Source organism: Macaca thibetana, chromosome 6, assembly GCF_024542745.1.
Source record: "Macaca thibetana thibetana isolate TM-01 chromosome 6, ASM2454274v1, whole genome shotgun sequence".
Taxonomy (NCBI): Eukaryota; Metazoa; Chordata; class Mammalia; order Primates; family Cercopithecidae; genus Macaca; species Macaca thibetana.
Window position 1 is genome coordinate 35,568,382 of NC_065583.1, and position 27,539 is coordinate 35,595,920.

At 44.6% G+C, this 27,539-nt stretch overlaps 2 protein-coding genes across 3 annotated transcripts in view; one reads left to right on the forward strand and one right to left on the reverse strand.

Moving 5' to 3' along the window:
* The window catches only part of PRELID2 (PRELI domain containing 2), a 1,077,378-nt gene that overhangs the window by 750,519 nt on the left and 299,320 nt on the right, over positions 1 to 27,539 (forward strand). The gene's annotated exons all lie outside the window — the stretch shown is intronic.
* Positions 21,611 to 27,539, reverse strand: part of SH3RF2 (SH3 domain containing ring finger 2) — a 132,663-nt gene continuing 126,734 nt past the window's right edge. For both annotated transcript variants that reach the window (XM_050794002.1, XM_050794003.1), the window contains exons 9-10: positions 24,150 to 24,508; positions 21,611 to 21,954 (exon numbers count right to left, since the gene is read on the reverse strand). In XM_050794002.1, coding sequence (XP_050649959.1) covers positions 21,679 to 21,954; positions 24,150 to 24,508 — 635 coding nt within the window. In that variant the 3' untranslated portion in view covers positions 21,611 to 21,678. The remainder of the gene's footprint in view (positions 21,955 to 24,149; positions 24,509 to 27,539) is intronic.

The following is a 27,539-nucleotide window of genomic DNA, read 5'->3' on the forward strand; positions in this document are numbered from 1 at the left end:
TCCGCCTCCCAGGTTTATGCCATTCTCCTGCCTCAGCCTCCCGAGTAGCTGGGACTACAGGCGCCCGCTACCTCACCCGGCTAGTGTTTTGTGTTTTTTAGTAGAGACAGGGATTCACCATGTTAGCCAGGATGGTCTCGATCTCCTGACCTCGTGATCCGCCCGTCTCAGCCTCCCAAAATGCTGGGATTACAGGCTTGAGCCACCGCACCCGGCCAACTGCCATCCTTTCATGAGAGATGTCTGAGAAGCTGGAAGAGTTGTTATGTGGCTTTCTTATGTCAAGCCACCTTCCTCAGAGTATCAGGGATGGGGCAGGAGGTGGTTAACTTTAGTTAGCATCTGGACTGGCTGGAAATGTCACTGAAACACATCAGCCATTGTCTTTCCCTTGTCCCAACTCTTCAGGTCTGATTGTTTCAAGGAGAAAGTCTCAGGTTGGTGCCCATCTTGAACACCTCTGTAACACTTAACAAATCTTCTTCAGGCCCCAGGTTCAAAACCTCAGGTAGCAACAGCTGTGGGTGGAATTGTGTTCCCCACCTCCCGTTCCTCCACCAAAAGATATGTTGAAGTCTTAACCCCTGGTAACTGTGAATACGATTTTATCTGGAAATAGGGTATTTGCCATTGTAACTAGTTTAAAATGAGATCATTAGGGTGGGTCCTAATCCAGTCTGACTGGTGTCCTTACAAGAAGAGGGGAAAAGACACAAAGACAGACACACAGAGGGAAGACACGTATGTGAAGACAAAGGCAGAGATGGGAGTGTTGCTGCCACAAGCCCAGGAATGCCTGGGGCTACCAGAGGTTGGAAGAGGCAAGGGAAAATCCTCCCTCAGAGATTTTGGAGGGAGCATGGCCCTGCCAACATCTTGATACTGGATTTCTAGCCTCCAGACCGAGACAGAATAAGTTTTTGTTGTTTTAAGCTACCCAGTTGGTGATCACTTATTTTAGCAGCCCTAGGAAGCGACCGTCTACCATGTTTGGTAGATGTTTTTGTTAGGGCAGCAGCACCAAACAGTGCCGAAGAACCTGGGTTCTGCAGCCTGAAACGCCTCCTCTGTTTACTAATTATACAACCACAGGCAAACTTGCTAACCTCTCTCTGTTTCAGTTTCCTTATCCGGGAAGTGGGATGGTGATAGTACTGACCTCGTAGGGCATGAAGATTGTAAAGCAAGACATTTAGCACACTGCCTGGCAGGTAGGATGGACTCAGTAAATATGTGTGATCACTGTTTTATGGCTACTTTGTATTTGTGGCAAATTATACTAATTTTCCTTCTTTTTTTTTTTTCCTTTGAGACTGAATCTTGCTCTGTCACCCAGGCTGGAGTGCAGTGGCATGATCTTGGCTCACTGCAACCTCCACCTCCTGGGTTCAAGTGATTCTTGTGCCTCAGAGTAGCTGGGATTATAGGCATGTGCCCCCACGCCTGGCTAAGTTTTGCGTTTTTAGTACAGATGGGGTTTTACCATGTTGCCTAGGCTGGTCTTGAACTTCTGGGCTCAAGCCATCCACCTGCCTTGGCCTCCAAAAGTGCTGGGATTACAGGCGTAAGCCACTGCACCCAGCCAAATTATACTAATTTACCATTGGAACATATAGTTTTCCTTTAAATTAAATTCTAGATGAAAGTTGATACTAGAGATGAAGTTGCCCCCACCTCAGAAAAGAAAATTGAATCAATTAAAATAAGAATTTTAAGTAAATAATAACACAGGTGGTAGATGGATATGGTAAACATTGTGAAGGTGGTAAGATACTAATATTAGTAAGCACTTATATGTGCCAGGCACTGTTCAAATCACTCTACGTGTTTTAAGAAATTTATCCTTAACATCCCTCAGAAAGGTGCCATTATATCTCCATTTTCTAGAAAAGGGATCTGAACCACAGAGAGGTTAAGTAACTTACCCAAGGCTAAACGGCTGGCAACACAGGAAATCAGGCACTCGAGGCTGTGCACCTAACCTTTGCACTCATCAGGCAGAGAAGACTTCCAGCCAAGAGGGCCCTCATGGTTGTACAAACCAGAGTTTGCTCCACGGAAGTGAATTCAGCCTGCTCAGCTTTAAAAGGAAGTGTTACTTGCCTGTTTCTCCACCTACCTCCACTGGAACTAAGCAATTCCCATTTGACAAAGTGATTTCCTCTCCTAACCCTCCCTTTTGGATGTCCAGAGCAGCTGCCAGGAGCTAAACCCCTTTGGGAGAAATCAAATGCTCACTGTTGACATTTAATTTATGACAAAGTGTTGCCCTCTCCAAACCAGCTACTGAAAAAAGAAAAAAAAAAAAAAAAAAAAAAAAAGAAAATCCAGGCCGGAGGAACAACCTATTAAATGAAAATAAACACTTTATTGTTTCATGCTAAAAGACGTATTAGGCTTCACACACTTACAGCTGGGAACAATGCACGTTTTTGGCAAAGGAGGCTCGAGTAATCTCTACACGTTCACACGGTTGACCCCTCCCTGCATGAAGAGCAGATGGTGTTTCATGCACAGATTTCTGGCACAGTTCTCCTCTCGTCTGATGTAAAAGGTGTGAGTGGACCTCTAGCCCCCTTTCCCCTTTTGCTTCTTCTGATCAGTCTCGGCGGTAAAGAGAAAATTTAGCACTTCATTAGGGCCACTAACCCAAGTCAATCTCTGGACTCTGAAGCACTGAGTCGACCAGAGAATCACAGAACATAAAACAGAATTAACATGTGGATAGTTTTTTGAAAACCGATGGTAGAAAGTGGTCCTGAAGGGAGGTGGCTTAGGGTCATGACTTCTGATGTCTTCTAGAAGAACATGTTAAGTCCAGGAAAAAAGGACTTGAAAAAAAAAATCTGTGCTCCCAGGAGAAACATTATCCAATACTAGATATTGAAGTGAGACAATAACTCTGACATTAAGCATTCCATTAGCACAGTTTTACAAAAAATTCAGAGTGCTACAAATTTGAGAGTTACCCAACAGTGAAGACACATTCTGTATGTTTTTCTTCTTACTAGAAAATTCCAGACCGGGCGTGGTGGCTCACACCTGTAATCCCAGTATTTTGGGAGGTCGAGTGGGCAGATCACAAGGTCTGGAGATGGAGACCATCCTGGCTAACACGGTGAAACCCCATCTCTACTAAAAACACAAAAAATTAGCAGGGCGAGGTGGCATGCGCCTGTAATCCCAGCTACTCAGGAGGCTGAAGCAGGAGAATCGCTTGAATATGGGAGTCAGAGCTTGCAGTGAGCTGAGATGGCACCACTGCACTCCAGCCTGGGCGACAGAGTGAGACTCTGTCTCAAAAAAATGAAAATTCCTTTTGGTTTTCCAGGATACAAAGTGTGGAACAAATCCCTGATGACTCCATATGGGTAAACAACACCAACACACATGCAACAGACATATTACAGTAATCCATACAGATTATTAGAAATTACAAAACCAGAAAACAAGCCCCTAAACCTCTTGGCTTTACAGTGGAATATACTAAGGAAATAAGTTGCCAGCCCTGGAACGCTCTATTTTTTGGGATGAAGATACAAAAATTTTGGAAGTCCTTAAGTGTCCACTGCCCTAAGCAATCATTTTTTTATGTATGCTATATATGTAAGGTTTATTTATACAATATTCCATAATGACTAACACATTATACCCCTTTTATAAACATTATTCACATACATATTAACTCATAGAGATTCTCTTTGGTCTGTTAAAAACACTATACTTAAAAAAATAAGCAGAGACACAAGAGTCTATAGTTTTTCTGCTTATGTTTCCATGGAGGTGTGAATTTTTCTCTTTATTTTCTCCTTCCTCTTTTTACCCTTAACACCCTTTCCCCTTGACCCGAAGTGTAGTAATAAGAAACAATAATTCCGGGAGATGAAACTCAGATGTCACCATTAGCAAACTATTCTACTGCACATTTCCGGGTTGGCTCTTTGTGATCATTCAAGCCCATCCTTGCCTCCTCCCTGACATCCCCAACACTTTGTGGTCCTTGATCATTTGGAATCTGTATGCTGTGTTTTAAAAAATATCTGGTTTACTGGCTAAGCAGGTTCGAAGGAAGAGCTAAATCCTTATGAAACCCTCCACTATACCTCGTGGAAAGTTCCCAGAGACTTAAAAAACAGGACGTGTTTTTTAAAAAAATTAGGAGTGGTGGTTTAGGAGTGGTGGTTTCCTATTGTTCAGTTGTAAGGCGGAAGCCAGTGCATGAAGATGGAAATGTGACTAAGAGGGCTTTGAAGACAAGGCGTAAATAGCCAGTGTGCTCAATCACACCTCTTCCCTTCTCACCTGCCACGTAGCAGATAAAGCCAGAACTCTGGGGCTTCTGGTGGTGTATTATCACTTCCTCCTGTGGTTAACCGAGAGAAGGGTGTGGCTAAGAAGTCCAAATTATTCATCGCATTAAAAGATGGCTGCCAGTTTAACCCCTGCATGTGACAGTTTCACATAGAAGAAAATATTTCTGTAACCTACAGATGCAATCCTTACTCTGATCCTGGTTTGGCTGATGCTGGTTCCTGTTTACAAGCAGGGCTGAATGAAAAACTGAGGATGCTTCAGTGTAAAATTAGGATCTGAACTTTAAAACAACCAACATATCCCAGTGATGCTGCACTTGTGTTATTGTCTTTGATAATCAGAGCAGCATGTGCTTTTAAAAATCAAATTCTTATTGATGTCTTAAGAGAGGAGGAGAAGATGAAAATACATGGTTCAAATAACATCAGGGTATTTATGAATTTCATTTATGTGAGCAATGTCTCTTGCAGGTTAGCACAGGTAATTTTAAAATTGTATTTTAGATTATAGCCTTTTTTATTTAAAAAAAAACAAGGAGTAGAATGTCTTCTAATGGCTTGTTCTTTATGATGACTTATTTATGAACATAAAGGATGCATGGTTATAAGTGATATTTATATCTTTCTACTTGAAATAGCCTCTTTGTAAGCATTACAGTTTGGTATCTTTCATATAACATCATGAATTTTTTTCTTGTCTGAGACTCTTTATGTACCAAGTCTTTATTTCCTTGATCACTATGTTCTATTAGAAATCCCTGGGGTCAGAAGGTATCGGGGGAAAAGACAGATGGAAAAGAATGAAGATGTGGCAGAGGGATGCAGGATGCTTGGTGGGGATTCGGGCTGGGGTGATGGCTAGGGGACATTGTGCTGAAGCACTGGCCTCTTCGGATTGAACACCAGAGAATATGATGTCATCTGCTGCATCACTCTAAATCTGATCTGGAGAGACAGGCCAGACCACAGAGCTGGAAGGCATTGGATGTCCTGTCTTGTCATTTGTTAGGTGCCAAGCTGTGAGAAATTAGCAAGATAAAGTTTGGCTTTGACAACAGCAGTGAGTAACAGAGGGATGGGAGTCTGGTGTAACCTGTAGCAGCACATGACTCACTAGCTTTTCTCCATTCTGGCCCACTACCCATTAATACTGTGGGTGAAGACAGATTTGCTCTTCCTCCTATTACTCTGCTGTCTTGGAGGCCAGACTATTGGTATCCCTGTACCATCCCTGATGTTCAAGGAATATCATGCAGTCCACAAACTCTCTAATGAGCAGTTTCCATCCCGGCAGATCGTTTGCTGTCTTCTGCATCCCAGTTGTCAGGAACTCGTCCTGGGAAGATGACCAAAGCAGGTTCTGTAAAGTAAAAAGGATTTCAGAATCTGTTGTGTGCGAATGCAGTTGGGAAGAACTATAATTCTTCAGAATTCTTATACCTTTTGGGCAGAAAGTCATCTTCTCACAGAAGAGATGCTGTGTTCTTCTGAGTGCATCATATCAGGAGGCACACAGTATCTGTTTCCCCATTGCTGGTGATGCTAACTTGGTGTTTTGGTTAAGGTGATTGTCTACTGTAAAGTTGTGATTTTTTTTTCTTCTGTGACTAATAAGTATCTTGCGAGCAGATATTCTGAGACTTTCCAAGTTTTCATCCACAAGTTTTAATATTCATTCATGGTTATTGCATGAACCAATTGTTACTGAGTGGTTGCCAAATGGTTTTTTTTTTTTAAATTCCATAATTCCTTTTACACTTAGAGGTTGTCACTTGACCATAAGGGAGAGCTTTTCCTTCTCCCATATTTATTTATTTATTTATTTGTTTATATCAGTATAGGCTCAGGGATTCCTATTTCGTTCTATGGGTTATCATCCGTTACTGCCAAACCCCCTTCTCCTGCTCTAAACCCTGAATCTGATGATGAAGAAATAACAGACACACACATATTAAGAGACATTCCATAAAACAAATGGCTTATACTACTCAAAATTCCAAGACCATGTAAGAAAATGAATCTTGAGGAACTGTTCCACATTAAAGGAAACTAAAGAGGTATGACAACTACATGCAAGATGTGGTCTTGAAAAGGATCCTAGAAAAGACTTGTGAAATAATTTTTCTATAAGGGAAAATAGGCCAATTGAAAAAATAGTAGGGCAATTGAATAAGACCTGTAGACTAGTTAATAGTACTATATCAACATTGATTTCCTGATTTTCCTGGTTTTATTAGGGTTATGTAAGAGCATATCCTTATTTTAAAAAAATATACACTGAAATGTTTAGGGATAAGTGGGCATTTAGTCTCTAACTTACTCTCAAATGGTCCAGAAAAAATAAAAATGAACCTGGTAAAATGTTAACTTTTGGGGAACCTAGTGGGAGAGTTTACAGGAATTCTTTGCACTATTTTTGCAAACATTTATAACAGTCTGAATTTATTTCAAAAATAAAAAGTTAAAATCCGTGAGCCCCCAGAATTTCTCTGAGGTCTCAAATATTGTATTTTGATGACCAAACTCAACCTGCATTCCTATGATCCTCACACATGGAATCAATATCCTCCCCTCCCTGGCCAATGTCTCGCCTCCTTTCTCTTCCTAGGCTGAGGATGCTCCAGAGGAACGTGCAGCCAAACCTGTCTGGCAGTGCCTTGTGAGCTGAGGGCAGGTGGTTTGATTGCACATAACAGGAGGTCGTTCTTTATGACTTTGTTGCATGGCTCTTGGCCCTTCTGAGTACAAATAAAGTCCAAACTAACCATGCTGGAGGAGGAAAGGAGAAAGCTAAAAGGATGATGGGAAATTGGTTCGATAATTTTCTATCTCCTGTCCAATTTTCTTTCATCTAGACCCTGATTTCTTTTCTGTCCAGGGACTCGTGCTGATGTAACAGGCTAGTTTTCTCTTTGGGGAAACTTTAATAATGATCACAGCCTGATTCTTTGTGGGGGTGGTGTGGAACAGTCAGATCTTACAAGCCATTTGTGGAAGTCTTATCACATCAATTTGGGGAGTCTTACCTAAACTCCCAACTTATGAAGGCAGAACTAAGATCTGTGGCTCCAGAGACCCAATGTACCAGAGAAGCCCCAGCTTTCAAGCAGGCAACCACATTTGGGCTCAAAACTGAGTTGCTCTGAGCTCCCAGTACCTGCAAATGCAATGCAGCACTTCCTCATTAGCTAATGTGCTCCACTCAGCACAACAGCAAGTAAGAGCTGTCAGAGGCTCCAGGTGGCTGCTTTGCATTCAGCGGGAGAAACAGGCATTCTGTGATTACGAGGATGCATTCTGTGTCTCACCATGTCAATAAATTACACAGGATTTGGAGTTATGTTGTCTTCACTACACACCACTGAACATGGGCGGGGGTTTCATTTGGTTATCACCAATTTTAGCCCTCAAAAGGAAGGCAGTCTGCCTTAGACATATCCTGCCTCTCCTCCCTGTGCCTAGGTTGGTGCCAGTGCTGATACTGGGTGTCCTCCTATGGAGAAGGTTCACCCTGTTAATATCACAATGGGCTCAAAGATGGCGGCTTTGATCTGTATTATCATTCTTGGTGTCGGCAGCTGTGAGAATGTCCCTTCCAGATTACAGCTTCTGCATTCCAAGAGAGTAGCAGTGGTTTGTTTGCTCTTTTTAACTACCTTTATTGTGATGTAACATTTCTGAGAACAAGTGCAGGGGCAGGGAAGTAATAAGGAAGTTACTGCCAAGGGAAAGCTGGATGCCACATTAATCTGACCGTCCAGGTTGTGCTAAATGATGTAGAAAGAACTTCAACTCCAAGATCAAGTGACATTTTAATAGGCACCCAAAAAATCCCATCAATGGGAGGAGGTGTGACTTTTCCTAGGCTGGCATTGTGCGGTATGAAGTAGCAGCCCTTATTAGCACTGTGTCTACAAGCCAGAGGGTTTGGGATCAGGCAGGTAATAATTCTTTGTTTACTGAGTACTCAGAAGACAAGTCTATTTGAAGTAAAAAACAAAAACAAAAACATCACCAAACCCCCCTGATGTCTGGAGATAACTTTTTCATCCAATCTTTTTTAGATGGAATTTCACCCTTGTGCCCCAGGCTGGAGTACAGTGGCACGATCTTGGTTCACTGCAACCTCTGCCTCCTGGGTAGCTGGGATTACAGGTGCCCACCACCACGCCCAGCTAATTTTTGTATTTTTAGTAGAGATGGGGTTTCGCCATGTTGACCAGGCTGGTCTCGAACTCCTGACTTCAGGTGACCCACCTGCCTTGGCCTCCCAAAGTGCTAGTATTATAGGCATGAACCACTGTGTCTGGCCTTTCGCTCTACCTTAACTGAGGTGGAAAGCAGTTAGCAGCCACAGACTGGAGCCAGATTGCCTGGGTTTATTTCCAAACCCCACAATTCCTAGCCTTGTGACCCTATGGAAGTTTCTTAATCTCTCTAGGCCTTAGTTTCTACCAGTAACATGGGAGTAGTAATAGTATTTATTTTGTCTGTTTGTGGGAGTTTTAAATAAGTCGATGTTTGATATCAGTAAAGCACATGCAACAGGGTCTGACACATAGCAGGGACTCTATAATTGTTGGCTCAAAATTATTATTATGGACTAAAATACCTCCTGAAGGCTATTTCTTGTGGTCCTGCTTCATAATTATCTCAAAGAACAGAAAATCCTACAGGTAGAAACAGGTCATTAAACAGTGGCTGTCACACTTGTTACTAGAATTTCTTCTGTCCTAAAAACCTGTCCCAGTTTCCTAAGTTGAGTTCTGTAAATTTTACATTCCTATCTATCAAAGGATAATAATGGACAGTAACAAAGATAATAATACCTTAGTGTTTATTTTGTATGGTGTTGTGAGATGTCTTCTATTATTATTCCCTTTATATAGATGAGAAAACTGAGACTCAGATAGGTGAAGTGACTTGCCTAAAGTCACACAGCAAGTCACACTTTAGGTACGACTCAGGTGTTCCAAATCTATATCCTGGGCTCTGAAATCCTGTGCCAAAGAAAGGTTGGGGGAGTGAGGGGCAGAGAGAAACAGAGAGAGAGAGAGAGAGAGAGAGAGGGCAGAGGGCTAAAGGGAGGAAGAGAAGAGACTCACAACTAGTAATAAGTATTTTCTGAATGAGTAAATGGGTGCAGAAATTCAATAACTACACCCTAATGATAACAAAGGAAATGATATTTTATGTCTCATGTATACAATTTCAAACAACCATTTTGGCTGTTTTTTTTTTTTTTTTTTTTTTAAAGATGTCAGTTTGCTTTTTGTTTGCTGCATAGTTACTGCTTTAAAGAGCTACGAGGGCCAATTCCTCTAAAAGGTGAGTTCTTAAGATCTCACAGTCCTGAATGCTAGTGCCTAAGCCAAGTCCCTTGTTTTAGAGATTGGGAATGGGGTGGAGAAAAGGGCGGTCATTTGCCTCTCCGTTTGTAATAACTCCAGTAGCATCTTCCCTATGTTCATCCTTCCTATGACAGGCCTTCTTGTCAGGATAAAAGGGAATTCATTTATTCTCCAATTGTTCATTGTATGATCAAAAATGTTTGATAAATGAAAGACTGCTAGTGGCGGTGCAACCCCGTCTCTACTAAAAACACAAAAAATTAGCCAGGCGTGGTGGCGGGTGCCTGTAGTCCCAGCTACTCGGGAGGATGAGGCAGGAGAATGGTGTGAACCTGGGAGGCGGAGCTTGCAGTGAGCCGAGAGCACGTCACTGCACTCCAGCCTGGGTGACAGAGCGAGACTCCGTCTCAAAAAAAAAAAAAAAAAAGAATGTTAATGGAACCTTCCCCATGGAGAGTTTCCTGGACAGGTTGAGCTTGTTCCTGCTCTTCCCACTATGCTGCGTGTCTGGTTCCTTCTTAGTCTTCAGGTCTCAACTCGAATGTCATCCCTTTGGAGAACCTTCCCTGGCCACCCTACGTAATATAGCTTATGCCCGTCAGCCATTCTTTGTCCCGTCACTTTGTTTCTTTCGTAACATCTGACATGTAGAAATTCTCCTGCTTGTTTACCATTTACTCCCTTCCTGCAGGTAGGAACCTTATCCGTGTTGTTCACTGCTGTATCCCAACTGTACGGAACAACACCTGGCACACAGCCCATAGTAGATGCTCAGTTGATATCGTTGAATGAAAAATGAATAAATGAATGAAGTGACATTGGTTTTTGCCCAGGAAGAAAACATTCTGCGACTTTAAATGGAGATGGAGTGAGAGCAGCACTTGCCTGGAGCCCATAGGTCATAATGGACGCCTAGCGGGGGTTTAATCAGTACATGCATTTTCTGAACTACAAAGTGTGCCAGGGACATTTCATTTCTGTTAATTGGCACCAAGGAGGAGGGGTTGTTATCGAAATCACCAGCCAGCTGGAGGCATGTCCGTGTCAGATCTATTTGCAAATTAGAATGGACATTTCATAAACCGTGTCAACCTTGGGAAGCGGCAAGCACCCAGAGGGGCAACACCAATGTGCTTGCTGGCTGTATCCGGGGGTACACACAGCCCTAAATCTGCAACCTTCAGCAGATGAGGTGGTGAGGTGGTGGGGACCACCAGATGAGAAGAGATTGGCGAGGATTACGGCATAAAATGCATTTTAAAATCGTTGTCATATTGCCCCAGCCCTGGCACCACTGACCAGCTTCTCTGAAAGGTCAGAGAACAAAGAAACAGATGTCTCATCCTTCAGAGCCGGCCCACCTTTGCTACTGGTTGCCCTGGACAAGTGATGTATCCTCCGAGCTTCAGCTGTTTGATCTATACGTAGGGGAGAATAACACAACTCGTGGGGGCCTTGTGAAGATTAAGTGAGAAAATGAATGTAAATAACGATAATGGTAGTGAACATTACAGTATTTTCTTGTGCTGGGCACTGTGCTAATGACTATTTACATTGTCTCACTTAATCCCCACCAAACCATTAATTGTGCTTTTGCACAATTAATACCTGCATTTTACAAGGGAGGGAACTACAGGTTGGAAAAGTTAAATGCCTTGGCCATGGTGACACAGCAAGGAAACATGGGGCCTGTATTTGGATTCAGGTCATCTGACTCCACTGGGCTCTTAGCAACCCTGTAGTAACAAACCCTCTAAGGGATTCACAAGGTACCTGGCATTTAGCCCACAACTAATGAATGGCAGCTAGTAAGAGATTCTGTTCTTTTTTTTTTTTGAGATGGAGTCTCGCTCTGTCGCCAGGCTGAAGTGCAATGGTACAATCTCGGCTCACTGCAACCTCTGCCTCCCGGGTTCACGCCATTCTCTTGCCTCAGCCTCCCAAGTAGCTGGGACTGCAGGCGCCCGCCACCACCCCTGGCTAATTTTTGTATTTTTAGTAGAGACGGGGTTTCACCATACAGGCCACCAAACTCCTGACCTTGTGATCTGCCCGCCTCGGTCTCCCAAAGCGCTGGAATTACAGGCGTGAGCCACCGTGCCTGGCCTGAGATTCCATTCTTATATTTAGCATTCTTCCTGCTCATCCTGCTTTCAAGCCTATGTCATCCTGCAAATTTCTCCAACAGCTACCACTTCTGGGTCCACTTCTGCATACCAACATCTGGCCTCGCCTCACTCGATTTTCCCAGTCACAGTGTGAAGTGCTGATTATTGCTCCCACTTTTCTGATAAGTAAAGAAAGGCTCAGAGAGGTTTGTTAACTTGGTCCAAGGTCAGATAGCTGACACGTGGGGTCAGGATTTGAACCCAGGGATGTGTGACTCCAGAGTCCAGGCACCCCCCTCTTCATGTCACATTTCTCTGTGCTGCTCATTTTTCAAAATCTTTCTTCTTCACAAAGCTCTCTTGACAACTAAAACACTCTCATTGTTCTCCCCTCTCACTTCTGTCTGATAGAGCCTAGCTTGCCGTTGTGCTTTGTTTTGAATTGTGCCACTACATCTACATAAATGGTAATAGCTACCATTTATTGAACACTTCTATGTACCCAATATCGTACTCAGAGCTGGACATGCCTGAACTTGTTTAATCCTGCTGAGAACTCTACTAGGAGGTGCATGGTCTGATCCTCATTTTACAAATGAGAAAACTGAGGTCTAGGGATGTGTCACTTTTCCAAGTTTCTTTAGTTATTTGCCAAAGGAAATATAGCCAGTAACAAAGCTGTGAGAAAGCCCCAAGTGATCCATTTCCAAATCTCATCATCCCAGCTATTATATTAATTACTTCTCCAGATCTTGTGACATTCTAGTGGACTGGGAACATAGCTGGTCCTTGACTGATGCTTTTAGTTCTCTGTTGGAGGCCGCCATAACAAAGAAGTCCTAAGCTCCAAAACTTGCCAACATCTAAAAACAACTTAAGCTTAAAAAAGAATTCAGCTTATAAATAGCATGTGCAGAATAGAATATTTAGAAATGTGGTTCTGATATCTAAAATTAGCCTTCCCTTCAAAACAGTATCACCCCTTCTGACTGATGTTTCATTCCTTGTCATGGAAGCTAGTGCTATCTCTCTCTAGCTGTGACTGACATGTCCTCTTTGTGCAATGTCGTCCTCTACCCTCTCCTTGACAGAGACATAAGACATCTCTTACAGAGTTGGAGAGAAGGTGGTGATGGGGCTAGCAGGAATGTGGGTACCACCTTTTGAAGGCACTATTTATTTGAATTCCTTTTTGGACCTCCAGGCCTGTTTTAGCTGCCTCCGTACGTTGTGACTCAAGCTTCCTTTCTACTTATTTGTGAGGGTCTCCTGAATGCAAATAGTCTTCACAATCCTCTTGGGTGGTCAGGGAGTGGTGATTCTCATGGGAAGGTCATTAGGATGGTGCTAGCCTCCAGGACGTGTGTGACCTACAGCAGTCAAACCCCAACATCAAAAATGGCTCTCATCAAGTCAGTCGGTCATGCTAGCACTGATTCCAAGAGCATTAACACAAAATGCACACAGTTACAAAACAGCCTCTGCAGATGTCTTTTGCCTTTCTCCCTAGGTCTTGGCTGGCATTCTTTTAGTCCTTATCAGGCTGCAGCTCTTGTCCATCCAGCAGTGACCCCGTTTGCCTAATTAGCTTGCATATGTGGGTGTGTATCTACCCCCAAAGGAAATTGCATTTGAACTTTGGATAAACACCAGCAAGGAACACTGGAAGAAGATGTCAGCTCTCTGAGCCCTTTTGTTCCTGCAGAGGAGATGGAAGTGGGGGTCATTTTGGAAATCATATCCCTCTTCTTGTGGGACTCTGCTCTGTATCATTTAGAGTGAGGACAGGCAAAACCAGAAATAATCTCACGAAGACAGAGCGACCTGGGGAATGCAAAATGATCACTGTGTTTTGATGTCAGTGACCCAGAACCACATTGCAAGCTTCAGTTCTTTTTCAAGTGGTTTGGCTGTGTCTGGTAACTCTGGGAGCAGCGGTAGATTTGCTTTTTGGATTTCTCTGTGCATAAAAGTCTCAGTTATCTTACTGAGAGAGCAAGACCTAACCTCATGGATTTTTTCTGGGAGGGCTTGACCCTCTGTGATAAACCCTCCTCCATCTCCATCCCCATCCTAGCTAGCTCAGCAGCACATCTCATTTGTCCATGCCCTCCAATCTCAACCATGTTGATAGTTGCCATTGAAGAAGAGGGATTAAGGTTTTGGCTTAGAGCCCTGGGTTCCAGGCCTTGTTGCCTTGGACAGGTCATTTGACCTCTGAGCCTCAATTCTAATCTTTAAAATGAGAAAATAGCAGTACTTCTGTCATAGGGTTGGGTAAAATTAAATGACACCATGTATGTAGCATGTAAAGTACTTGGCATATAGTAGGTACTTGACACATGATGGCAATTATTGCTGGATGAGGAGTCAGGGTTGTTACTTTTCTTTTTTTTCAGTTTCCATTACACCTCAAACTAGTTTTGTGATCTTAAGCAAGGAATTGAAACATTCTGAGTCTCAGTTTTCTGATCTGTAGTCTGGAGACAAAAATAGCATTCCCGGGCCAGGTGTGGTGGCTCACGCCTGTAATCTCAGCACTTTGGGATGGTGACGCAGGCAGATTGCTTGAGCCCAGGAGTCTGAGACCAGTCTGGGTGACATAGCAAAAGCCTACCTCTACAAAAAATACAAAAATTAGCCGGGTGTGGTGGCACATGCCTGTAGTCCCAGCTACTTGTGGGGGTGAGGTGGGAGAATCTTAAGCTGGGGCTGCTGAGGGTGCATTGAGCTGAGATTGTGCCACTGCACTCCAGACTGCGTGAGGGGAATGGGACCTTGTCTCAAAAAACAAACAAAAAATAAACAAGCATTTCCCTGCATACTCACAAGGTTCTTATGATAATTTATTAGAAGATTAACAGCAGCAGCAGCAAGATCTCATTTCAGTTTCAGATTCTGAGAAGCTGCTTTTGGTTTCTATGGTTGGCTACCTTGAGGTCCCGGGCAAGGCCCAGAGGAGAGTTACTTTAAAAGCCCCCAAATCACTTGAAAGCAATTTGGGCATGGCCACAGCCTGTATTTCCCCATTCAGAAGCAACAAGGTGTCACAAAACAGGTGTAGTTGGAAAAATTCTTGTCAAAATTCCTCCAAACCAGGATTCTCAAAACCAGACATGTTGGTGCATCAACATCAGTTCCCAGCAATGAATCAAAGCCTTAGAATCTGAGGCACAGGCCGGGCGCGGTGGCTCACGCCTGTAATCCCGGCACTTTGGGAGGCCGAGGCGGGCGGATCACAAGGTCAGGAGATCGAGACCACGGTGAAACCCCGTTTCTACTAAAAATACAAAAAATTAGCCGGGCGCGGTGGCGGGCGCCTGTAGTCCCAGCTACTCAGGAGGCTGAGGCAGGAGAATGGCGTGAACCCGGGAGGCGGAGCTTGCAGTGAGCCGAGATTGCGCCACTGCACTCCAGCCTGGGCGACAGAGCGAGACTCTGTCTCAAAAAAAAAAAAAAAAAAAAAAAAAGAATCTGAGGCACAGAAGCCAGATGGGAGCTCAAACCTTCAGGCAGAATATCTATGGCCTTAGGTTGCAATATTTGCTTTCAGTAGTGTTTACCAAATATCTCTATGGGTTTCACTAAAAATTCCATATGGTACATGTGTGGGAGAAGATAAGTGAGGGATGCAGGGTAGTGGTTGTGAGGGAAGTTGTGGGGAGGGGAAGAAAGGAATGGGATTGGGAGAGGCACACAGTGGACCTCTGATATTGACAATTACTATTTTTAAAAAAGCTGGGTGGCAGGTATATGGTTATTTATATGATCCTGTATAATTTCATATCTGTGAAGCATTTAATAATAAAAAGGGGAGAAAAGCAGAAAGGAGGCCCCAAATCCAGAAAAAATTAATAAGGAACAAACAATACTCTATGAGGGATGTATCTATTTTCATCTCTCCCGTCAACCACTGTATCTCCATTGCTTCTCACAGAGCCTGGTCCAGAGTGGGTGATGGATCACTGCTGTTGAGTGAATAGATGGATGGATGGGTGCATCTGTAACCTCCTCCATGCCCCCCATCATCCCCCACCATCTTTGACTTGATGGCACACCTTAGATCCCACTTCGCTGCCTTCTGTTTGTCAAAGTGTAGATCAGTGGGCAGAGGGCCTCCTGGGAACACTGTTTCTGCTTTGGTCTAGGACATAATCTAGGCCTGGAAAACGGTCTGCTTGATCATTTAACACTGATCTATTGCAAATAAAATGTCCTTGTATTATTTATTCTCCATGACATCGATTTGCTGCAAGGATCTTTGGAGTTAACGCCTCTGGTCTGGTCCTGCCTGCCAAACACATTACCTAAGTGACTGTCTTTCATGGTCATCTGAGAGGCTGCTGGAAGTACTAGTACTATCTTCTCTTAGCCAGAGAGAATCGGGGTCTTTTCTCTCAAGATATAAACAAGAGAAGCATCAGTGGCGGCAGCTGCTGGCCCGGCACTACCCCGTGCCAGCTTGCTAAGCACTTGGTCCCAGCTGGAAAGACTTGATAGGACTTTGCCGTTCTGCCTGCCACAGCTGTTCACTTCCCAGGAAGGGAGTCCAGAAGCTATGTGGCTGCCTGTGTGGTCAGACGTGGGTGAGAGGATGAGGATGGATGCTTGCTCCCCTCATGGAAACAGATAATTTCCGTACCTGCCAAACCAATGGCAGAGGAGCTGGGAAGCTCACAGGCATTGCTGAGGCCTTTGAAGGTGTTAGCTGAGAAAGGCAGACCAGCGAGCATGGAGCTGCCCTCCCTCCCATGCAGCGCCTTTCCTAGGCCAAGGACCAGGTGAAGGTGATTGTCAAGGGCTGGACAGTGGTCAGGAGTGGGCTGGATGGAGTGCTGGGCTTGTTAGCAGAGCTCTTGGCTTCTGAGTGACCTCTCTGGGTCCTATGCTCTACTCCAGGGTCACAGTTAAGATATTTAGCAACCAGGATGGCATAGGCACTGGCCAACTGGAATGGAGATGGGCTTTATTGCTGGAGGTCTTAGCTGCACCTGGCCTGAGCTTTTAGGTGCTGGATGTTAGAGTGATGGGGAGCACCTGAGGGAAGGACCAGGTTGTGGGTGTGAGGAGGCCTTGGGGAGCTCAGAGCATCCACCGTTCACCTATTAGTACAAACTTCTTTTGACATTCTACCAACCAGTGTGGCCACAGTCCTGCTGGGTGTCAGGACTGAATGTTGGCTCTGCCATACCATATGAGAAAGGTGGATTGGAGCCTCTCACTTTATGTGAATCAGAATCACTTAGGGATATTGTTAAAAGCACAGACACCCGGAACCCACCTCCGAACTATCGAGTGAGACTCCCTAGGGCCCAGGCCAGGCTTACTACACTCCTAAGACCTGACTGTCCTGGATCAGCTGATCCCTAAGTATTCAACTGCGACTTTCGAGGGGGTTATGAGGACTTGAGGGATGGGGGGTCCAGCACAGTCTCTGGGGGGAATATGCCTAATTCAGGGGCAGGTCATGTGGGTGAGTGAAGCAGGTTGCTGTGACACAGACGTTGAAGAATGAATGTTCATTTATTTGAAGCCGCCTTGACCCTGATCCAGCCCCCTGGATTGCTGCTGCCGGGGAAGGCAGGCCTGGTGTGGACGGACCCCCTGACTTTTCAAGACAGACTGGAGGTCACTGAGCTATGATTTGAGTCAGTCCTGCATCTCATCAAGACACAGGTGGGGGCGCTGCTTTAAACCCTTCCTGCTCTGAAAGCCCTGTCCGTGGAATGGGTGAAGGGTGAGGGTGAGGCGGGTTCCACACGCAAAGGGAAAGAGACAAGTCCTAAGTAAAGATCTTGATGCTGCTCGATGGGACCATTTCCTCAGGTGAGGTCCTCAGAGTATGTCCCCAGCTGGGCATGATCCACCTTCCCTACTCAGATGTCTCCCATTTTCCCCCAATCAAATCCTACTCTTAGCAGTTTTCATAGCACCAAAATGCCAGAGTCTAACCACATGGCAAAGGGGCACTCTTCCTAGGTACTGTCTGAACCTTAGCTGAGGGGTGATGCTCTCACAAGATGGAATTTTCACCTTCAGATTTGAGGGGCTGGGGTTCTACCTGGGATCTCTGGAATGTTCCACAAGGGAATAAATTCCTCTAAGTATTAAGTGAATTTGGGTCCATTGCTACATTTAAACCCAAATGCTGAAGATCTTCTCCTGCTTGGAATACCCTTTTTCCCACCACTTTGTGTATCTGATTCTCTCTTGTCCTTCAGGACTCAGCTTAGACTGTGTTCTGACTTTCAAGATGAGGCTGTGTCAGTCTCCTTTCAGCGCCACAGTCCCAGGCAGGCCCTTCTGTTAGAATTTCTTCACATGAAATTTCAACAGCCTGCTTGCTTAAAAACATCCCAGTCTAAAATTTGTTAGGTGTTCATCACGCCAGCACTGTTTAAGTCACTTTGTGTCATTATCTCAGATAATCCTCATAATATCCCAATGACGTTGACACTACACTGTATTATTCCTATGTAAGAAAATGAGGCTCTGAGAGATTAAGTAACTTGCCTGATATCCCATGGTCAGAAAGTGGTAAATGAAGACCTGAACTGTGTTTGTGTGCAGCGGAGCGTTCTAGGCTCTTTCGCATTTGCAACCAAAAATGCACTCTGCTGCCTCCTGGCAGTCCAGAGTCAGTATCCTAAAGTCAAGGATGGGTTTTTGGTTCATACAGCAAGTCCCAAGTTGGGCTCTGAAGTCAGACAGTTTGAGACTGCGTCCTTGCTCTGCCATCATCTGTGGTTAACCTTCAAGCTTCAGTTTCCTTCTCTGAAATGGGGACAATCTACCTGTCTTATAGGGATATGGTGGAAATTACATGACAGGATGTGTTTATCATCTTCACTGCTGTGCCTAGCACATAGTAGATGTTAAAAACATGTTGGGGCTGGGTGTGGTGGCTCATGCCTGTAATCCCACACTTTGGGAGACCAAGACATGGGGAGGTGAAGCCGAGGAGTTTGACGCTAGCCTGGGTAACATAGTGAGACTTCATCTCTACAAAACATGAAACAATAAATTTACAAAGCATGTTGGTGGAATGAATGAGATAAAGCTGCCAGTGAAGCCAACTTTTACTTGGAAAAAACATCCTTTACCCCTTTAAAACCCTCTTAAAACTCCAAAAGGTGGGATTTGCTTTGGGAGAGGGTAAGTTGGATGCTGCGCGTGGGTGAAGAGGCTGGAGGGAGTGGAGTTGGCAAGGCTTGGAGTTGTTTGCATCTCTCAGAGAGGTTATCCCATAGAGATAATAAATAGATGGTGGGAAGAATATTTCATTTCATTTGGAAGGCATGGACATCTCCATTCCATTTAAGCACCCTGCTTGTCAGTCACAAAACTTAAAAATTAACTAGATACATTGCCACTGAGGAATAGACTAAATATTTGGTCGGTCAGTCATGCCATATCTCTGCCACTCTGAGTGTAGAGTAGACGGCTAAACATTGCTAAACTCATTGAGAGTGCTTTTTGGTAAAGATGAGGAATGGGTACTTATACTTTGACCAGTCACACAATGCCTCCCTGTTCTTGGACTTTATCTCATTTCTCCATCTGGATTATTATATGTAGTTCAATGAGGCACGGATTTGGGCATGTTGATTTTGTGGAACTAATGGGTCAATATCTCATGTTTGTTTGAGTCCACAAATGTGAGATATTGACCCAAAGTTTGTGAGATATGGACCCAAACATGATTGACATCATTAGAACAACATGCTATCATGTTGGCTCTACCAGTGCCAAAGGTCTGACACAATGGCAGTATTTTATGGGAGGAGTATGGTTTTGTTTTGTTTTATTAAGGTCTGGAAAAAGTCTGTGGACAATTCCATTTGCCGAGTGTGTGAGTGGGTATGTAAAAGACACATGTTTTGAATCCCATGACCTTCAAGAACTATCTAGGGGAAAGGTCTAACTAGATACGTCTTTCTCTCTCTCTCTCTCTCTCTTTCTTTCTTTCTTTCTCTCTCTCTCTGTCTCCCTCTCTCCCCCCTCCCCCCCTCCCTCCCTCCCTCCCTCCCTTCCTTCCTTCCTTCCTTCCATTCTTCCTATCTTTCTTCCTTTCTTTCTTCTTGCACCCAGCCTTAGTGGCAAATGTTATTTATGCGTTAAAGTGCCTACATTGATGGGCATGCAATAAATGTTATATCACAACAATTAAGTTTAATGAGACTTAATGGGTTGTCTCACAGCTTTGCCTTGGCTTCCTGGGACGCCTCCTCTATCCTGATTACAAGGCTCTGACTGGCTGGTCCTGCTCCACGTCAGTTCCATCTTTGCGGGGTCATCTAGTTTTGCCCCATTCATTGCAGACCCTGTCCTTTCCTCACCCTGTCAGGGAATGTAAGGTTGCCCCACCCCTTGTCTCCTTTAGCCTCTTCCTTTGTGCTTTCCCTCAATCTTCTTTCACTCTTACTCTTATGCCTACTTTCTTTCCTCCATATTTTCTTTACCCCCCCCCCCTTTCTCCTCCTTTCCCCCGTTTTCTCCTCCAGCCTTCTTTGTCCTACCCCTTTTATAGCAGCTTTTCCCCAGGAATCACTCCCACCCCAACCTCGGGCTGCCATGTTCGCACTGATGTTATTGCCTTGTTGGTGAAACTGCTCATCTGCCCCAAGTCAGAAGAAAGCAGGGAAAGTCAGGAATGTTGCATTGCAAACAATATATATCCAAATATACATTCTAACCCCAACCCCATATAAGGTTGTTTTTAAGCATGTTTTGCTTTCTTTTTTTCTTTCTTTTTTCTTTCTTTTAGACAGAATCTTGCTCTGTCACCCAGGCTGGAGTGCAGTGGTGCAGTCTCAGCTCACTATAACCTCTGCCTCCTGGGTTCAAGCTATTTTTGTATCTTGGCCTCCAGAGTAGCTGGAATTACAGGCGTGTGCCACCATGCTCGGCTAATTTTTGTATTTTTAGTAAAGATGGGGTTTCATCATGTTGGCCAGGCTGGTCTCAAACTCCTGACCTCAAGTGATCTGCCCACCTTGGCCTACCAAAGTGTCAGGATTATAGGCATGAGCCACCGCACCTGGCCCACGTGCTTTCTTGAAGTCAGACTATATATCTAAACCCCAACCCCATATAAGATTGTTTGTAAGCATGCTGTGTTTTCTTGAAGTCAGACTATAGAGCCAGGATAAATTAATTGTCCACAATGCCATACATGGCCCTATCCACAGCCATATAATTCACATAGAATTATATGTGGGAAAACAGATCAAGAAGATTAAAGTATGATACTCTTTTGCTATTTGGTACTCAGTGATCTCTCTGAGCTTCTGAAGTGGAGCATACTCAGGAAGCTGACTCCTTCTAGTTTTATTGGATTCTCAGAATGTTTAAAGTATCCACCTCACACCCCTCGCAGAAATTCTCCCTTTGCAGCCAGGATTATGACTTTACAGAGGGAAAAAGATACGGCAGCTACTAGTGGCTAGTGTACAGGCCCCAGAAGATGGCAGAAGCTGCTCTAATGCTTGTTAAGGACACTGTAAGGTCAAAGAAGCAATGCCAACAATCCCACCATTGTCACACCCCTGCTGCAGCCCCCTTTAGGACACCACAGAAAGTCTACACAGTAACACGGGGACAGCAAGAGGCCACATACTCCATGCTGGGGCATAAGGTGGGCACGACAATTTTTCACTCCTTGGTCTGAGTAAGCGAGCCTTGAGGTATCAAATCATTACGTTTCAGTGTTTGGAAGGCCACGCCATCTATCCTCCCACCCAGGGCAGGAATTCTTGCTCCCACCTTTCCTTTCCTGAAGGTAAAATAGGAAGCACAAGGACGCATACTCGAGTCCCCAAAGAATGGCAGGATGCCCTCAGTGGAGGCAGACTGTATTTAAATGCAATTCACCTCTTTGGGGTCTAGGAAAAGCCACCCGTAGGTTCATTTGCTGGGAAACACGGTCTGCGTGGCTGAGGCAGTGGACAGCAGGGTTGTGGCCTTGCCAAGAGCTGACTTTCTCCGGAGGTCTGTCTGCTGTCCGGAGTGGCAGCCGCTTCGGTGGGCAAATAGGACGGTCATCTCTGGGCCCAGGGACGCTGCTTCAGGCTGGGACGCCTTGAGGGTGGCCGGCTGTTCAGGCTTTCCGGAGGTGGGATGGGAGGTGTAATGTTTGGTGGGAGGAGGGCTGTAATTCTGAAATCTCACAGTTTTGACTTGCTGCAAGAGAAAGGAGAGGAAATGGACATAGGTGAGGTGGGAGATGTCTATTTCCCTATGCTTGTCCCCACTTGAAATGCCTCATTTATGCATTCATTCTGCAAATATCTGTGCCTACCACGAGTGTCAAGTGCTACGATGGAGGAAGTACAAGATGCTGAGCATGCAGAGGAGCATCTAACAGTGGAGAAGCCAGGGAAGTCTTCCCAGAGGCTTTCAATCGAGAACCACAAAAGGATTAGGACTTATCTGGGAGAAACGGGGTAGGCCACCGCCTATGAAAACAGCCTGAGGCCAGAGGGTATGATCCCTTCTGGAAGATAAAAGACATTTACCTTGCCTCTCTCCTCTCTACGTACGATTAAGGCCAATCTCAAGGCTTTCCTTTTCTTTGAGGCCTCTCTCCTGATGACTCCATTTAGAGATTTCCATAATGGCCTTATAAATCCTTAGAGCACAGTTTGCAAACTGGACACCTGCTGGCTGAATTTAGCCTGCAGAATGTTTGAGGGTTTGATCAACTTGCCAACACACAAAAATTGAGAGATTGCATATAAAAATCAGAATTTCATATGTCTCGTAAAAAAAAAATCAGAGCTCTGGCACACTGGCCTATGCCTCATTCTGACAACAGCTGACTGGACCTGAGAAGCAGTGCCCCCTTTACATGAGATGCGAGGTCTCTAGTTTGTGCCAATTCCCCCTCTTCCTCTTTCCTTTCACCTCTCCTGGCCTGTTATATATCTGCCGGGTACCTATAGGTACAGTATTTGCTTTAGCCAGTCTCTCTCTTAGGGCCTAATAAAGCGTTCTGTGGTACTGCTCAAGAATGATGTCTTTCTTCCATGTAATTCAATCCTCGTGTCCCCCACTAAGATCTGAGTTTCTTCATACTTTCTGACCCTCGTCATATCTAGCTAAGATCTGGGCATTTATGAAATGCTTGTAGTTGTATCTAAAAGTTTGGAATAATAGGCAAGTGGGGCCTAGAAAACTCTGAATTATTTCTGTAATTCGGAAAAAGAACTCCCAACCTTTATATCTGTTGATGCTTTTTCCAACGCCTTTCCCTATGAGCTTATAGCTTAGCAGTAAGAGCATGAGTTTTGTAACAGATCTGGATTCTACTTCACACTTATGTGTCAGCTGTGTGGTCTTGGGTAATGTTCTTTAACTTCCTGAGCTGCCATTTCCTAATTTTAAAATGAGGATGAAACTAACGCCTATTTGAGAGGGTTGTTGTCAGGATTAAATAGACGGGACACATGAAGTACTCAGCACCGTGTCTGCCAGCTTGTTAGTATTCGGTAACTGGTTAACCAATGGGGGAATCAAATCCTCTTTCCGTTGTGAGGGGAATGGACGATGATGGTGGAATGATGCTGATGGTGGTGGTGATGGAGGTGGTGATGGCGATGATGTGATGATGATGGTGATGTTCCATAAATTAAAAGACAGCAATAAGCATCACTTAACTTTCTTACTGCCTTCTCTTGCCACCATCCCTCCTGCTTCATGGATATTATTGAGAACATAAGCTTTTTACAAAAACTCTTATGTCTTCTAGTGGGAAATGTCCTGAACTAGAAGTTAACAGATCTGACCTCTGCCACGGAGGTCACAATAAGGTAGTTGCAGTCATTATCATTCAGTGTCACTTCGATGTCACTTACATTATCCTGTGTCTCAGTTGCCTCTTTTATACAATGCATAATTATGTGTCAAACCCTATGTAAGCACTTTACATATCTCATTTAATCTCCACTCCAATACTGTGTGGCCATTACTCTTTCTACCTCCATTTTACAGATTATGCAAAGTAAGTGTCTCAGAAGGGTGAAGTATTTTGACCAAAGTCACCCAGCTAGCAAGCAGCAGAGCTGGAATTCAAAACAAGATTCGTCTAATGCCAAAGTCATGCTTTTTTTCCCAGCCACTTTTGGGCCTCAAAAGATGTACAAAATATTCAGGAAACAGAAAGGCGAATCAGTAACACATGTAGGGAGGGCGTGGGTGACGTGGGGATGTTGGACATGGCTCGGTGGGGAGTTGGAGGGGAGGAGTGTTGTGCGTGAGGATTCTTTCAAGGTTACAATTTTGGTTCCTTGTTCACCAACACTAAAATCTCAGAGCTGAGACACTATGTGTAGTAGGCGATTGAAAGAGTCGGGCCCCCAATGTCACTCTGATCCTACCTTTTCTATGCCATTTCTTGAGTTTTCTGGTTTCACCAGGATGGATGGTGGGGCAGATGCAGGTGGTTTTGGCAGAGGCTCACTCTTGATGGGGATTTCCTTGTCTTCCATGATGAGGGAGCTGGCTGCCGAGTGGATCCGGGCCTCGCTGCCCCTGCTGATGCACGTGAGGGCGGGCTCCCCCGTGAGGGCAGGCTTGGACCCCATGTCCACCACCATGGTCGAGGGGGAGGAGGGGACCCCCTGTGGCTGGTAGAATTGGAACTGCTGAGGCCGAACAACCATGGTGGGGCTGCGTCTGAGGGAGCCTACCACGAGAGTGGGGATCCCGGACTGGATGGGTCTCTGCAGGGATCCATCTGGGGAATTATAGGACAGAAAAATCAGCAGCAGGGGCGGCTGGCAGTAGGTTGGATGGGGCTGGGTAAGCAGTGCATCCTGATATCCCAGAATAGACAAGTGCTTTCCTCATCTGACTGCACTCGCTTTCTCTCGGGGTCTTTCAAAGGTGACTTTATTCTTTTTTTAGTGCTGTTTGCTGATGCTGGCAGCAAATAGCTCTCCGGCTGAATGGGGTGTGTGTGTGTGTGTGTGTGTGTGTGTGTGTGTGTGTAGGGGAGCTGTCAGAAGGTATATTGCTTCCATGTGCCTTGTGACACACACACACACACACACACACACACACACACACACACACACACACCCCCATGTGAAGCAGACACAGGCAGGCAGACCAAATAGGAAACAAATGACAGAATCAGAGACAGGAGATAGAAGAAATTGAGAAACACAAAGGAGAGGCAACCAAGAAGAATGAGAAAGAGGAAAAGGAGAAAGAGGAGGAGAGAGGAAAACTCTGCCCAGTGACTTGCTGTGAAAATCCTAACAGAAGCTTTAGGCATATGATGGGTGGGGGTTGCTTTTTGTCGGGGGCTGCAGGGAGAAAGGGTGAGTGGAAATAACTGTGATTGTTAGGCAAGCACAACAGCAGATATAGGCAAATTTGGAAAGGTTATTCCACAGTTAGTGCTGTGAGGATGGGCTTTGCAATGTCTCACGACAGAGCATCTGGAATCGGACCTCCTCCTGGAAAGCCTGGGATGAGTTAAGTCCCGTCACCTCTCTGTACCTTCGTTCTCTCATTTGTAAGCTGGAGATAATAACAGTACATCATTGGGCTGCTGTGAGAACTACATTCTATCAGGTGTGCAAAGTGTTAAGATAGTGCCTGGAACATGATAAATGCCACATGTTTGTTAGCTCTTATTATTTTTGGCTAAAGGATCGCATATCCTAAAAATGCAAGGTCCAAGAGCTTGGTTTTGTCCCTTCCTGAGCTCATTCTTCTTCTTCTCTCTCTCTCTCTCTCTCTCTCTCTTTTTTTTTAAAATTGAGATGGTCCTATCTCAGGAAAAGGTCATTTCTTCCCCTCAAATTCTCTGGAAGGCAGGAGATCCCCGTCCCTTGGACATATGTCCTGAAGGTGACCTGGGGAATCGGGAGTTCATTGCATTCTGTGGGGAGGTGGAGGAGACACCCCTGAGAAACACAATGGGCCATTTCTCCATAAGGGTTCCACAGCATTTAGAGAGCTGTAGGTTTTGTCCCAGCCAGAGTTGTTAGTCCTTTGCGACACTCCACGGACTCGAGTTTGAATCAAAGTCATTTGTGTCCAACACAGAGGGTCTGAGCCAAGGCCACGTTGGCATTGCGACTTCTTATCAAGCCAGTGGTGTACATGAAAAGCAGGACACTTGCTAAACACAGTCGGTGTCCTTAGCTGCTGCAAGCAAGCCAGTCACCATTTACACAAGTGTGACCTTTCCATTTAGACATTTATTTCTCCACTGACGCCCTGTGAGTTTCACGCGGTCAGTTCTCCTGCCATTTCTCTTTGCTCTGGAGAGACTGAGAGCTTGCCAGCCTCACCTTGGGAAAAGAGAGAAAGAGAAAGCCTCTGGGACCTGGGAAGTCAAAGCAGCACCAGGCAGACATGTCCTCAGGCTCTTGTAAATGTGTGAAAAATTGGCTTTATGCCTTATCTATTTATCTTGTCAATTCCTAATTTCCAAGAGATTTAATGCTTTCTTATGACATGTGCATACAATGCAAGCAGTCAAGGCTCCATGCCAATCAAGATTTTGCAAAGGTGGAGAGGCAGTATGTTAAGGAAAGTGTGAACAATTGCTTTCAGGATGCAACTCTGCATACCTAAGTGGTCTAGACTGAGTGTGAACATTTCTTCTTTTTTTAAATCAAATATATATAGATACTAACAGCCCAGACTGGAGTGCAGTAGGAGATTGTAGCTCACTGCAGTCTCAACCTCCCTGGCTCAAGCCATCCTTCCGCCTCAGCCCCAAAAGTAGCTGAGACCACAGGCATGTGCCACCATACTTGGCTTGTTCTTTTAATATTTTTAGAGATGAGGTCTCACTATACTGCCCAGGCTGGTCTTGAACTCCTGAGCTCAAGTGATTTTCCCACCTCAGCCTCCTGAAGTGCTAGGATTGCAGGTGCGAGCCACACACATTCAGCTGTGTATGAACATTTCAACCTTAAGTGAGTTTGTGCTCTGGATGGACCAAAGATGATCTTGATTGTAGTAGCAATGATAGTAATAAAAAATATTATAAAAAACTAAAGTTTTCTGACAGATTACTATGTGCCAGGCACTGTGCTTTCAGCCATGTATGGGTTGTTTTATTAAGTTAACCCTGATGAATTTTTATTTCCCATTTACAGAAGAGTGAACTGAAGGCGGAAGAAGTTAGTCATTTTCCCAAGGCTGTTGTGGTGGGATTACTTATTGTGTGTGTGTGTTGTGGGGAGAGGTGGAGGGAGGTACAGGAAGGTGATGGAGGGAGGCATGGTTGAGTGGAATGAAGTGCCCAGAATTGTGAGACTGGTGGTCAAACAGGCTGTCAGATGAAGGCACTGGACAGTGAAGCTAAGATATGTGCTTTCTTTTTAAGGGGAGATCTTTGCTTAAAAAGGGGCATATTGTCCCACACGTTACTCTTCTGCCTTGACCAATCATACTGCGTTTTCATGTTAATTCATCTGTTAAGATCACAAGAGAGATTGCAGAGCTTAGTTTAATTCAGGGAACACAGAACAAATCATATTTACTGGGCTTGGCTTGTCTTCTTCTACAGAAGTATAAGAAAATAAAGTCTTGATGTTTTGTAGAAGAACTGGGTTTCAAACACTTTTTACAACGCCTGAAAAGGAAATCTTATGGAGAAGTTCACTATGTGAAGAGACAAAAGCATGGTTCTTGAGAATCGGTATGTATTGCCATGTGTGCAACGTGGATGTTATGATGGTAAAAATAAAGCAAGGTGCAGAATAATGCAGTGAATATTGTTAACAGGTATGTGTGTTTCC